At 43.5% G+C, this 14,765-nt stretch overlaps 1 protein-coding gene across 2 annotated transcripts in view; it reads right to left on the bottom strand.

Moving 5' to 3' along the window:
* Positions 1-163: 163 nt before the first annotated feature.
* UBASH3B (ubiquitin associated and SH3 domain containing B) overlaps positions 164-14,765 on the bottom strand; it is a 75,409-nt gene continuing 60,807 nt past the window's right edge. For both annotated transcript variants that reach the window (XM_037409780.1, XM_037409781.1), the window contains exons 7-14: positions 14,627-14,762; positions 14,123-14,243; positions 13,050-13,172; positions 11,127-11,219; positions 10,227-10,371; positions 7,175-7,281; positions 6,109-6,218; positions 164-5,285 (exon numbers count right to left, since the gene is read on the bottom strand). In XM_037409780.1, coding sequence (XP_037265677.1) covers positions 5,148-5,285; positions 6,109-6,218; positions 7,175-7,281; positions 10,227-10,371; positions 11,127-11,219; positions 13,050-13,172; positions 14,123-14,243; positions 14,627-14,762 — 973 coding nt within the window. In that variant the 3' untranslated portion in view covers positions 164-5,147. The remainder of the gene's footprint in view (positions 5,286-6,108; positions 6,219-7,174; positions 7,282-10,226; positions 10,372-11,126; positions 11,220-13,049; positions 13,173-14,122; positions 14,244-14,626; positions 14,763-14,765) is intronic.

The raw sequence follows: 14,765 nt of genomic DNA, 5'->3' as shown, positions 1-14,765 counted from the left end.
TTTTCCTACCTACCTCTTGCTGGAATCGCTGACAGTGTTGCTCAGGTGCACCCCAGCAATGCACAGACCCCTCAGAAGGGACCCCTCCTTGGAGGTCTGTGTCAGAATATTCACTCTGGCAAAGTCCAACGCACTTAGGAGAACTTATATAGGAAGGGCAAGGTGTGGGTGCATGGCATCTTTATTAAATCATCTAAGAGATGTTTTTGTCTGACTTCAGAGAAATCCATTTAATGTCATAAGCAAATTAAAATGCAGTGGTTTTTTTAACAGTTGTTAGCACTTGAAACTGAGATTAAAAACAACCAACCAACCCCCCACCCCCCCAAAATAAAAAAATACAGATGTCACAGGTAATTACAGCTATTTTTGGCAATACAATTATTGTTTTTTTTAAACAGCAAACATTTTTCTCAAATAAATACAATCTGCTCACACTATAAAACATAATAAACAGAATGATACAACAGGTTTAACATGAAAAAAAAGTATCCATTGATAAACATCAAGTTTTAAGAGATGTTCACAGAAACTTCAGAAAATACCTTTTAGTGGGAAGTAATAGAAAGGAACTGGCTGTGTATTTTCTGTTATGTAGCATGTATGATTCATGAATATTCCCCGGGGAACAAGTATTTGAGGAAGTGGTGAGAAGTAAGTAGTGATTTGGAGTGTACGCAACCAATCATGCTTACTGCTTAAGGTTTTTTTTTCTTTGTTCATTCACCGTTTTGTGTCTGCTACCACCATCGTTTCACGTATGTTTTTAAAGTTCATATAATTTCCTCTGTGCTTAGGTTCTTTTTTAAAAACAAACCAAATCTACTTAGGCTCCCTTCCTAAACAATAGTTTTCATACAGAATTTCAATGCATCTTAAGTTGTGAAGCATCACAAACTAATTTTCAGCTTTGGGTTTAAATAAAGGTTAGTCAGCTACAGCCTAACTCAACTGTCCAGCATCCCTCTTTTTGAGATTAGCATCAATATAATTAGACACTAAATCTCACCCTACTTCTGCATGCATTTCTTAAATCGGGACTGGAAGGGCTCAACCCTGCACAGATGCGAGTCCTCCAAATTCCTCATTAAGTCAGTGGTAGGCCAAGAAAATCGTGCCTCATCCCTCTTTGTTTCCCTGGTCTCTGGATCAGGCCTTTGTAAGGACCCAGAGGGACAAGTTTACAACCCCTCACATCCAGTGCAGTATGCTGGAGCTATGTAAAGAGGCTGAGTCTGTCATACTGCTGCACACAACCTCTTCCCCATCTTCTGACATTTTATCCAAGAGCCCCAGCTAGTGCACAGTCTAAGGTCATGGTACCTGTGTCCTGGAGATCTTGCTGTCTGGGGGGCTCAGCCTGCAGATACAAAAGAATATGCTGGCAATAGCACTCTAACATCCCTTCTGCCCTCTTTGCTTTGCAGAATTACTGCTTGTGTTGCCTTCACTAAAGATAATTCCTACAGAATTCTTGCAAACAACCACTTATTTGGTGATGTAAATTATCACTTCCCTGGAGAGAAGAGGCTTCTACCATCCCCTGACTTCTTTCTGAAACTGTTCAAACTGAGTGAAAAGGGAAATAGGTTTGGTTGTTTTGGTGGGGTTTTTTTCTGAAGTTATAGCCTGGATCCTCAGCTTGCATAAACAAAGTTCTGTTGATTTGAGTATACAATGTCACTTTACGCTCACAGACAACCTGGTGCTGCGCTCAGAGCATTTAAGTATTTGGCTGTAGCGGCCACCGCACTAAATGTAAGGGAAATGCATGAAACTTTAGACCTGGCAGCTGCATTACATTAGAAAGGTATTTGCAGGCAGAGCTCAAGCCTTGGGGCTGAGGCATGCTGCAGATCCCTCCCAGCCCCTTCAGCAGAGGGAGATATAAAGTCCAGTAATAAGGACAAACTCCTGATCAATCCTGAACTTCTTCCAATACCTTGGGTTTTGACCTTCTGGTCATCCCACCAACTGCTGCTGTGCTAGAATTTGATTCTGCACTTTGATTTTTCTAGACCAACCCTTAAATTGCAGTTTATGAAAATACTGGACAAACAACATATTCTTGGCAGTTTTCCAGCTTTATTCCTTAACTGGGAAGAGAGGGAAAAATTTAGGAACTGCTATTGCCTCCTATACCCAAATTGAACTGTTGGGATCTGATGCAGCTCACAGTGAAGGCAAGGAAAAGACTTGCACACGCTTTAGATAGATCAAGTCTAATGTTCTTCTGGGGCAAAACACTGAAGTGACATTAAATACACATTCATGAGCAGCAGTGGAGTGAAAGTGAAGCAGCAATTGTTGTGTATTCTTAACATCTCAATTAAAAATTTTAAAGGAATAATTTTTTCTCCCCCCCCGCAAGCCTTATCAACATGAGACTACTTGACACAAAACCCCTATGAAAAATCAAAATGCTAGAAGAAAATAAGATTTTTCTTTTTGAGATTGACACCTGAAAAAACTAATTTGAGATAAGACTACAATTGTCAAAATACTTTCCCAAACATCCAAAAATATATATATTTTTTTAAGAAGAGTATTTTAACATCTACCTTCTCAAACAACACTCTTTTCTATATTACTTACTATATGCAAAGATCAGCTAGTATAATATTGTGCATTCAGGTTTTGTTCCCTCTGTTTCATGCTTCTGTCTAAAGAAATTCCTTGTAATGTTGCTTAACTGCAGTGGGACTTCAGCAGCCTCCACTGTTCTGTACAGGCAATATTGTTGTCTCAAATTACATCGTGCTGGCCCTTTTTGTAAAATAAAAAGCAGTCTGGAGAATTATGCATGCATCAGTAACCAAATTAGTTTTGGTGTGATTGTCATCTATTTAGTTTTAAACTCTTTGCAACTTTGCAATGAGTAAGCATAGAGGAAAACAAGCTGGAAGTGCTCTTCGGAATGTCTGTACACATCCAATAGTTCAAATTATAGTTAAAAACTAAAGTGACAGCAGCAGAACTGCACAGGAGCAGTTTCTTCTGTCATCATGTAAGTTATCTCCCTGACTTTTCACTATACATCCCTGGTATAATAATGCACTTACGAATGGCCTACTGTGTGTTACATAGTCATAAATGTATAAATAATGGACTATTGTTATGGATTGTGACAAAGTACATATTGCACACGATGAGCTCTCTGCTGACACAAAATATGTACAGAATCTGGTGTGCTCTCCCTGGCAAGCCTAATAAGACCCAGAGACAAAGCTGAGCTAAACCCCCTTAAGATTTGTTACATCACAATTGCTGAGTGTTTTGGTTTGCCTCGTTTAGGAAGAAGGGATTATAGTTTATCACTCCTTATTTCTTCTGACTGCTGAAAGTGCAGCTCGGTCATATCCTGCTGAAGGCCAGACCAGTCCTGCTGAAGGCTTGATAGGTTAAAAGAAACCAACACAAAACAAACTTTGATCTTGCTATGAATAGTAAACCTTTGTCAAAGTTGGGCAGTATGAACTTCTGTGCCATACAAACATTTCAAAGGAGGACACTAACACTTTCTGCAGAAGAAAAGCTGGATAGAAGAGGGGTACCTAGAATGCCAGAATTTCTTTCCTGGCACTTATGAACTTTCCTTTGATGCTATTTGTGGGGATACTCAGACTTATGGCCCAAAGCAAGAAAGGAGTATGCCTGAATCTCTTTCATCCCATTTACACACATTTTTAAGTACCTTCTGAAAGCAAGCCTACACTGATAAGACCTGTACAAATGTCTGCAGGAACTTTTTGACCCAAGGCTGATGACTTTAATATTAATCTAAAAGAAACCCGCTCTGAAGCCAGTTTATGCTATAAACTACCCACTGTGGTGTGTTTTGCATTCTCCTGTGAAGCAGCTGGTATTGGCATCTTGCAGGCTGTTGCACTAAGATACACTTGTGATTTCAAAGATTTTAGCTATTGATTTTTAGCTCCCTTCTCTTCCCCTTCTCCTAAAATCCTAACCCTTCCCCCATAAGATAAATAGCATCTTAGTAGGCCAAAGCATGTCGCTCCTAAATCTAAGTGTACTATTTTTTCAGTTCTGCTTTGTCTTTATGACAGATGGCACTTAGGAATTAGGGAAAAGGAAGCAAAGCATGCAGCGGAGGCTGAAATTCAGCATCTTTTTGATTCCATCATTACCTCCTGAAGAAAGCTGCTTACTGCAGAATCTCACCAGGGCCGACAAAAAAGCTCACAAGGGACAGAAAGCCATCACCGTGTAAATGACCAGCACAAAACCTCAGTATGAAAGGGAGAACAGTCTTCCAAGGTCTTCTGATTTTAAAGACACAAACACTTTAGGCTGGGTCTGTGCACAAGGGTGGATTTTAATAACCTAAATAAAGGACCCCTGCAACTTTCTAAATCCTGCAAGTTTGGTTGGAAAAGGCTTCTTATTTCATCTCCACTTGAAAGAAACTGCTCCCAGTCTTTGTTCACAACGGTGCTGTCTTTTGATGTGCAAACTTCATCTGTAACTGATGTGAAATTCATAATTTTCTTCTGGCGTGGATCAGCGTCAATCAGTCTTTGCATCCACAGTATGCCCAACACACTACCTAACACAGTGCTCAAAATACAGGAGAGGAATAATCTGATGCTGCCTGTAGCGGCAATGCTGGACTCTCATTTCCAGCTGGTGGCGATAGACTTTATGCAAGGTGCTGACAATTTGGGGGTTGTGAGTGAGGGGGGTGTCAACATGTGGTCCTGAACAAGCCTGCTAATGCTTTGCGAAAATAGTAGTGAAAAAACACCCAGCATCCTGAACGCTCGACTTTTACACAGTGCTAGTTGTTCCTAATGCAGTGCAGAAGGCAGTGAAAGCTACTGGTGTTATCAGAGTTCCATTCGAGGTTGGAAAACTACCCAAGCTACTGACTAGAGACTCCCTGCTGTGCAGGAGCTTCAATCTGTATTTTAATATTTTTTCCCCCTCAAATCACTCCCTTTTGAATTTGCCTAGTTGAATATGAGAATTTTTGCATGACTGTGGCTGAGAGATCTGCTAGAACAGCTGTTTGTGTGATCCACTGAACATATTGTGACAATTTTTCCACTGTCAATAAACACAAGAAAGAAGAGACGTTCTCCAACGCTTAGAAAGGCCATGGGTTTTCCTTGCTCATTTAGTTTTGCCTATTCTTGTAGTAAGGTTTCTCTCCAGTTAAAGCCTCCAGTTGGTCCGTGTGTGAGAGGGAGGATGGGAGGGTCCGTAAGCTGCCACACACCTGTATCTCCCAGTTCTTCGCACGAACAAAACCCCAAGTATGGAATCTGTGTGAAGAGAGGTGGAAATAAAGGCCGTGAGCAAGGACTGAGCTATGCAAGGAGGGAGCTCCCTGAGGGGCTGAAGTCCTGCTTTGCTACGGAAGCATTTCACTGCCTAGGACTCCGCTGACTTTGTGCACCACGATACATGCAAAACACTGGGAAAGACAGGTTATATCATTGTAATGTAGTTTAAATATGGGCCAGGTGAAACCAAAGATGCCCTGTTGGCTGGCATGGTCCCAAACCCTGAAGGCCAGCACAGCTATGGAGGAGAAACAGGGATGCCACGCTGGCTCAGGTGTGCTCAGATCAAGCAGCGGCTGCGAACATCCCAGAGAGTGTCTGCAAGGCTGGCAGGGGATAATGCCGTCTCCCCAGGCAGGGCTGGAGTAAAGGAATGAAGGCAGGAGCCCCTGTTAAAATTTTCAGGCCTTTTCTGTGTCAGTTAACAGCTCTTTAAGAGTAAAACGAGAAGGGGAAGTGGTGTAGGGCAGAAGTGCCCTGTGAATTGTGGTTCGGGTTTTTTCGGCACTGGAGGGCACTGTGGGAGCCTCTGTACAGCCCCTGGTATCTACAAGCATAAAGCAGAGTCCCTGCAAGCCCATTTGTAGGTGGGCATCTGATCCCGTGCTATCTGTTACAGAAGTGACACGTTAAGATAAGCCTCTTAAACCAATCTGCTTTACTCTCTGACTGCTGAAATGGGTGAAACATAGTAACAGGCACAATAATGAGACGAGGGGAACAAAGTGTCCTCTGCCTGCTTAAGCAGATTGCAAATTTCTCTTTGTAAAGCCAGCGAGCTTGACTCCTTGGTGGTAATTACCTTTCGGACCATCTGTACAAAGTCCTTGGAGTTCTGTGGCGAGAGCCCTTGGAGCTGGCAGGTACAAGCCTCCAGGGAGGATGCATGTGCCACTATCAGGATGTTATTTCCTGAAATAAAGTGAGAAACACAGGCTGAGGAGGGAGGTGAAGCCAGCTTTAGGGACTGGTGCCCAGGATCAAGCAGACCAATTAAAAATGTTCAAAATGTGTTCAGTTCATAATACAACAACATAGTAAACTATGCGTACTGGGGGGAAAAAAGCCTGGTTTATTAGCGTGTTTAAAGCATTTCTCAGTTTGCAGGATAACGGTTAACTCGGTGCTACTTAGTTTTAAAATGGCTTTATGAAGAAAACAAGAATTCCAATGAGATTTCAGCTGTCTTGTGAAGCAAATGCTTTTCTCCTACCCAAAAATTAATTCTGATTAAAACAAGCACTTTAATTTCAGTTGCTGGTTTTCCACCCTGATAGCTTTAGGTTTCCATTTCCAAGATCCTTTACAACCAATGCCATGCTGTGCTACTGAAGTTTGTGTGCAAGCTATTGAAATAAAAGCTTAGAATGTAGAGACAAATCGGTGAAATGAAATTAGGGAAATAACCAGAGTTTAGAAACATCCTAATCTTATATTGTGAATGAAAACTAAAAGCTAGAGGGTTTTTTATTTCAATATTGTGTTCGGAGAAATTCTCTACAGTCTTTATGGGTAATATATTTCAGAAGAGTAGCTCGGAGAGGGGATGAAAGATGCCTCATTTGATGCTGGCAACAGGCAGCAAAGTGCAAATGGCTTATTTATTCCCTTGAGAAACAGACAGCTTGCATTGGGTAAGGATCCCTAAAATAATTCTGCTACTTAAATTTATGGACCTTTCTTGTAAGCTGAGCGTATCTGAACTCATAGTTCAGACACATACAGGACTTTCCAATGTCTCTGGGAGAGGGGATGAGAGATTCAGGGAGGGAGATTCGTCTCCTTGAAGAGGGAAAGACTGGTCAGGAATGTCGGCATTCACATCCCAGAGAGCCCGTTGTGTTTTCCATCTGCTCTGGAGCACTTACCTTTGCCTTTACATTCACTGATGATTTCTTTTGTTACTTGGTAGCTTCTACTTATGTATGTATCATAAGATTCGGAAACCACTAACTTGCTGACAGGAATATGAGGTCTGTGAGCAGAAAAACAAGTATGGTAAATTGGAAGAAGGGATAAAGTTTTAAGTGCAAGTTATGATTCATCTGAAAGTATCTGCTTCTTTAGCTCTTCTAATTCCCCAGATCCCCAGAACTGTATCTTGCGTCAGGACTGCTAGGATTATTTTTAAAGTCTAGGGCTGAGATGTTTACCATTCCTGCATTAAGATATTACAGTTATCCGGTGAAAATGGTAACTGCTTCCTCTAATGTAGACCAATTAGCAGAGGCAGCATACAACATGCTGATTATACTTGTGTTGCTTTTGCAATGGCATGCAGCAACAACGATGCCACTTTGCGTTTATTTAGGCATGTGTCCTGTGATGAGCAGATTTCAGGGCTCACCCACCCACATAAAGTTAGTGAGTGGCAGGAGAACAAAGTCTGTACCCAGCAGGAGTGGGTGAGCAGGAAGGGGCAGCAGGACAAGGACAGTGTCGACGCAGCTGCCTGCAGACAGATGGGTCGGCTCCACTGGCTGGGAGCTGTGAGGTCCCAGCAGCGTGACAAGCCGCCGCCCAAGCCGTCTTTGGCAGCCTGAGGTCTGCACTGTGCTACCACAGCTTCCAGCTTAGAGGGGGGGCTGACAACAACTGTGTCTGTCTAAGGTGACAAGGCAGGTACAGGGGGAAACGTGGAGTGTGGAGAAGCCAGATGCTGGCTCCCTTCACTGCTGATGCTTTGACGGTGAAGGGCAGAGGCAAACAGCCGCTTTGGCCATCTGTAAAGCTGCATTGCTGGGAAATGCCTGGAATTAGCCGGCCTCCTCCTGGGCCAGGGCGTTTCAGTGAATTGCCTGGCAGGACTCTGGCCAATTGTATCAGCTCAAGTAGGCTGATGTGCACAGAGAAGCAAGGGACTGGCAGCAGAAGGCTCTATTTTCATGCTGTGCTGCAAGGAGACCTAACTTTTCCCTCCATCCAGCGATCTGTTTTATCTACAGGAATTACCCATGAGAGAGGAGACAGAGAATTCCAGGAGGGCTGTCTCCCAGTCCCCCACCTAACCAGCTGACCATACAAGAGCAGGCTCTTTTCTTATGCTGAGAATATTCATTATAGTCTTCCCAGAAGGCATGTATTTTCTGAAGCAGAGACTCTCCTGTGATCCAGCTGCTCTGCTGAGTGTTAGCCATGTGATACCCTTTCAGGGATAAATACAGTGTAAGGACTTCTATTTAGATACTCTCAGAGTGTTGGAAATGTAGCTGCAGACTGGAAGGCCACAATGCAAGGGGTTTATGGTATAATGAAGTATGAAAAAAATCAGGGTTTTTTTCTTTAGGTTTTTTTGTTTGTTTGTTTTAATATTTCAACTGCTTATTCTGCTTGAGGTTCCTAAATGCACGGGTGCACTGGGACACCAGGAAATACCAGCGTTTCTGATGATACCATCAACCACAAAAGCCCAGCCCAAAGTATTTGTCACCAAGCCCATGTAGGTAGAACTCCTATGTATGTATACTATGTGTGTATAATAAATGTTTTGTTTTCATCTGAGATTGCTCAGCTGGCGATCAGGCTCACACTAAGATGGAAAGAGCAAGACTCTGCAAGAAGTCATAGTGATACAGATATTTCAACAGTGAGGTGCAGTGGAAGACTGGGACTGTATGACCTTTCTGGAGCTTCCTTCTTTGTGGGAGCTTTTTGAGTCTGGCTTGTATAAATGAATCATAAATTTGAGAGTAGGAAGCCTGAGCAGATCATCTTGTCTATTCTTTGCCACATGACTTTCTGCTGGGCTTTATTTAGCCTTTCCCTCTGCAGCTTACAGTAAAAAGCACTTGTGTGTTAGGCTGGAGGGCACCACGGCTGCGATACTTCGCTGGGGAGTCAGAAAAGTCTTGAGTTTCCCTCCAGACTCAGACTGCAGGTTGTTCCCGCCAGCTCTGAGGTGTTTGTTGGCAATGATATTGGGAACGCATAAGTATGGCCATGTGGCTGGGTAGAAGGAAAGCAGCAGAGGCTGGCAGCAAGGGCATGAGTTCAAGATATGGAGCTTAACCAGGCACCAGGACTGATCTCTGCAGCCGCAGGGGTGGCTGGCAAAAATGCTGAGTTCTGGGAGGTCAGCTCTGCGCTTCTGGAGCAGCTCTGTCAGAGCCCTTGAAAGCAGAGTGAATTATCTTTCTCTTGTCTGCAAAGCAGGAGGAAGAATCAGTGGTGCTTATCCATTTGCCATGCAGATGTTTTTCACCCAGACATTTACTTTGTTTGCTTTCACCAACTGGCTTTAGTTTGAATACCATGAAAACCTGACTCAGAAACCTGCAATTATTTCCACTAGAAATGTTTCAGATGTAACTGCTGAGAAGCGATAAATGCTTAGGGTTTAGCCGCTTTGATAGAAAACCTCTGCATTTTGGTGTCACAGCAGACCCTGAATTCCTGACAGATGTAAGCATGTTCCCCAGGGTGATGCAAAATTTACAATTAAGATCCATCACAATGCTAATCATAATAGAGCCAGACAAGCTTTTTCCTGAGCAGGGCAGATGTGAATGGGCCTAGGATCCAGTTCAGTCTATGAACATGATGTTCAGGGAACTGAGTCAGCAAAACTAGTTCTGTTATCTGACCCCAAACTATGAAGTTTTAGGAAAAGGGTTAAAACAAAAATACTTTGAGGGTTTCCTGGACACCTGAAAGATGCCCAGGACAGAAGGAGTACTGGAAAGAGGACCTCCATGATCAGCAATATAGCTGGACCTTGTCAGTGATCTGGGAAATCTGGTTTATAACAAGCTGTTCTCAGGTCATGTTCAACACAGCAGCCTCCAGCCTGCTCCAAGTCTATTCTGGGAGCCTCAGCATCTCTTTCAGTCACTGCTTATATTAGAAACTCAGCAGAGTGTTACTCTTCAGACACAAAGCCAAAAAGCAATTCAAGACCCTCCCCACCCCACTTTCTGTTACCTGTAGGTTGTATCAACACTTAGAGTAGCTGCAGCTAAGTCCACCGGGGGTATCCAGGCGGGTAGTGTGTTCCCAGAGACCCACTTGGTCCATTCAAACAAGCCTGGCTCTATTCGAATTTTCAGGTTGTTCTCTTGTTGCATACCTGGAAAAGGGAGAAAGGAGACCAGATCTCAATGAAAGCAGATGTAGAGGAAGGCAGCAAGAGTTTGCAGCTTTAATACTTCGGTTTGATTGTAAATTATTATATTTTTTTTCCTCCAAGTAGTCAGTTGATTAATAGTAGTTATGAAAGATGAAGTATTTAATTTATGTACTTGGCATATGATATGCCAGTGAATGTAAACCTCTGGCCAGCAGCTACATGCAATATACTGAGCATAGGTGTGACTGTATTTCAGAGCTGGTTTTTGACTGTTTCCAATGCCAGGGCATCTCGTGCCTCTGTCACTACTTCCCTTCCCAGTTTCCACAGTAAAGTATTTTTATTGGGGGTAGCAAGTTTCCTGGTGGTAGCAATTGCTGTGGGAGCATGCAGCAATGAGCAGCTGCAGGAGCGTGAGCAGGCAAGGGCACAGGGCGTGCTGAGCTGGCCGTGTCCACCCATCCTGAACGCACATCTGGCTTTTGCAGGGCAGAGCGATAAACCCAGCCCTGACCACAGCTGGTGTTGGGGGCAGCATACCACTTGCCTAAGCGCTTGTCACCCCGTGCAGTTAGAAAAGGGCTCCTTATGGACAGTGTTGCGCTAATGTAATGTATACTGCCGTGGAAATAATCCTCACCCTGATTTACCATTTACTTGGGTCTCCCATGCCAGGATCCCTTTTATCTGGCTGGCAGTGTTTTTTTCCCAGAAAGTGAGGAGAAAGCAGCCTTTCCTGCCTGTTAGGGTCTTACCTTTCAGGATATTGTGTGCTGTCTGTACACACCGTAGGGATGGGGAGCTGTAGATGTAGTCTACAATGGTATTAGTTTCTAGCAAGGCTTCACCTGCAAGCAAGTTTCAAACATCCATGAATAAAACCAGACAAATGGCATTTTAACAACAACAGCAGCAGGGTGTCTGTCATCCAGCAAGGAACTAAAGCAGCTTCCCAGCTGCACTGCTTGAGTTTTGGGAAATATGTACCCACTGTATTTTATTTCAGTGGTGTGTTGGGCACTGTGATATGCACGACTGTGGAACCCAGATACGTTTTTCTCTGTGTCTTGCTCCACGTAATCTAGGTAATTGCATCTAGGTAATTAACCAGTATGCAAAGAAATCACAGCAGCTTTTGCTCAGTTTCTGCTTCTCTTAGATTTAGCCAAAAAGCAAACAGCGTGCTGAGAAAAACTGTACAGAGCTTGAATTTAATTTAATTTCACTTATAAGCTGTAAATCAGAATGATTCAACTTAACTCAAACCCAAATTAATTCAATTGGCTCAACTCTTCGCTAGTATAAATTACCATTCCATTACACAGGTGGAAGATCACTGAAAATGAGATAAGAATCAACTCCACTATTAGGGTTATTAATATTCTTGCAGTGCCTAAGGGAAGCAAATAAGAACAGGAATCTGCTCAGCACTGCATGGACTTGTAGTAAGAAAAGAATTATAATTTTGTTATATTTGAAGAGGCATGACAAAGAAGTGGGAGCAAGAAGGGGTTATTTACCTTGACTTCATATGTTTAATGATGGCTGTAACCATGTCAAACTGATCTATAAATCTCTCGAGTGAAGCGGGGTAATTTAGAAGGAGAGGCACATCTAACAGCTCTCTGTCATGAGGAAGCTGCTCATTTGCTTTAGCCGTCAGAGGAATTATGGCTCCGGCAACTGTCAAGGTCGAGCCTGTGTGGCTGCAGCAGGGAGCCGCTGCCTGCAGATGGCTGGCATGCCGCAGCCGTGCTGGCAGGTTGATGGCGTCTGGGTCACGTATGCAGTTGCATACTCGGACCCATTTAATGATACCAGCAAAGTGTGCTGTGATTGCTCCCAGATTTGCCTTCTGTTACATGCATATTGCAAACCCTGATGCCATGTGACCAGGAGCCTGAGCATCCTGCTGTTGTACAGTGATTTATTTTTGTTTAAAAAGCAAGTATAATTTTAGCTGCCCTAGTTTGAATGTGACCAACACAAAGTACTCTAAAGGATTTGAATTTGGGAAAATGCTAAGTACTGTTCTCTGAAGCTCATGTCTTTAAGGGGCTGGGCTCCTCTAATCACAATGCTCAATATGTGCTCTTCGACTACCAAGTGATTTTCTGTCCGTTTACAAAGTAACAGGCTCAGAAGTCAGCGACAAGGATGGGGGAGTGGGAGAACACGAAATAATTTGGGCAGTGTTTTTTGCCAAATAAACGAAAAGCCAGATGGGCTGATAAAAGTATATTGGTGTAGCAAACTGCAGGTCAAAATTTAATTGTCAAAGTCAAGGAAAAAGCCTATTTTGTATGAGATGACTGTCACACTGCCACATTTCTCACCAACATTGGTAATAACAGCATCTCCCAGTGTGGCACGCTTACAGGGCAGTAGTGAACGCTCTGCAACCGCGCTGCTGATGGCTCTGATTTCACACCACGCCTTGCAGTTTGTGTGCTGTCCCTTTTCCAGCTGCAGCAGCTCAAGGAGAAGAGGTTTCTTTGAAAGAGGGGGCTTGCTGGGGAACGTGAAGGGACTTTGCAAAGGTTCTCAAAACGTCTAAATCCTGTTAGTTCAGGGTACCCAATTCATTTCTTTCTGCCTTGCACCTTCTCTGGCTGGGTGTGTGGGAGGAAGGTAGCAAAGCTTCCTGGGCAAGCTCTTGTCTGCTGAGGACAACTTACCAACAAGCCTTGCCTGCGTACAGCCCAGCACGGTGATTGGCGCATCTTTTTCATAATCCCTGAAACCGCCGCTTCTCTGAGGTAAGCTGTGAGGCATATTCAGGTTACTACGCATATACCTTCCTGTGAGGGAAAGGTTAGAAGCAGCTGCTGGAATTATTTCATCAGACAGAGGCAGAGAGCCATCACACCTGTTTCTGCCCTCTTTCACCACGTCTGCACCCTAGAACCTGGCTGTTGAGCAGTTCTTCCCATGTATACCAATTGGAAATCTGACAAAATTAAGTTACACAGCTGTATCAGTTCAAAATCAGCAGAGATTGCTGCTAATGGTTTTAAAGTTATCTTTAGGACAGATTTCCTCAAAGGAAAATAATTTCTATCCCACAACAAAAGATACCTCAAACATTACATTTTTACAGGAGGCTAAAATGTCAGAGCTCTTCAAACAAAATTTAGAAAGAAGGTAGATGTAAAATCATCCTTTTTTCCAATGATCTTGACTACAAGGTAGTGGCATTTTTTTAACAGAAAAAGACCTTTTGACAAGTTTCTTATCAGCTCTAATCCCAACAGGGCCTGAAGTTACAGTCTGGTAACTATAGTCTGAAACTCAAGCATATTCCTAGGTCGCAAACTCCAGCTTATGCCCCAAAGGGCACTGTGAACTGTACCTGTAGTGGTGTTATTTTCATTTAGGACTGAGTGTCAGCTGGGCAAAATATTTTCCTGATGGTAGTACATGTGTGCAGTGGACACTGACTACTACCATTGTGACTTCATTTCAAAATGAAAATGCTCTTCGGCAATGTTACTTTAATGTAATCTTTCCAGCAACGGTCTCCCAAATATTAGCAAATATAGTATTTACTCCCTGGCTTGTGTTTCTGCTTCTGACTGCAGCCTTATCATCGCAGAGCTCTGCATGGAGGTCTTCTGCCACTCCTAAGTGCTCAAGGCAGCACTCTGTGTTAGGAAATCACAGCTTCCATCTAAGCTTTGCCCCAGGCAGTTGCCACTCTCCTTCCTTCATCTAAACCCAGGGCCTGAGAGACCCACGGGAGCCAACTCACCTTTGGCATCAAAACACTGTGACAACCAGTACTTCCCAAAAACAACATCCATCCTTTCCCCATGTCTGCAGACAAACAGGCAGCGTTTCTGAGGTCCTGGCTGGCTGGTTATTCTCAGGGGCTGGAAGAAAAATTACAGGATGTTTGACCTTCATCAAAGTGCAAGGGTTTTTCTGAGATCTGATTTACTAAGAGGAGTCAGGACCAGGCACCTCTTGCTTTACCCCAGTGCAAATATGGGTACAGGAAACTCTTCTCAAATTGGTAAATGTATGCTGGTATAAAACTGGTAAAGTGAGCAGAGGATGGGGTCCTGCTGCCCCATGCTACAGGTGGGTTTGGGTACGGCGATGTCTTCTGTGCCTGCGGTTAATCATGTCATTCAAAAGCTTGTAGAGACCTTGTAACTTCTGACGCAGGCAGTGAAAGGAGACCAGAGGATAAGTTGTCAGGGAAAACCCAGTTGCTGGAAAAACTGTGATTTATGCGTTTGTGGGTCCCTACCTGCACATTCTGGCAGATGATGGTGAGTGGCCCTGCGTCCCCAGGTCCTTGGTCTTCCTGCTGTCTTCTTTCCAGAGCTCCGTCAGTGAAGGCTTGAAGGGATGGGGAAGACGTAGTATTCAGAATTGAATAGGACCTG

Source organism: Falco rusticolus, chromosome 16 (genome assembly GCF_015220075.1).
Source record: "Falco rusticolus isolate bFalRus1 chromosome 16, bFalRus1.pri, whole genome shotgun sequence".
In the NCBI taxonomy this organism is placed as follows: Eukaryota; Metazoa; Chordata; class Aves; order Falconiformes; family Falconidae; genus Falco; species Falco rusticolus.
The sequence above is the reverse complement of the archived record's forward strand: the minus strand, read 5'-3'. Positions and strand labels throughout refer to the sequence as shown.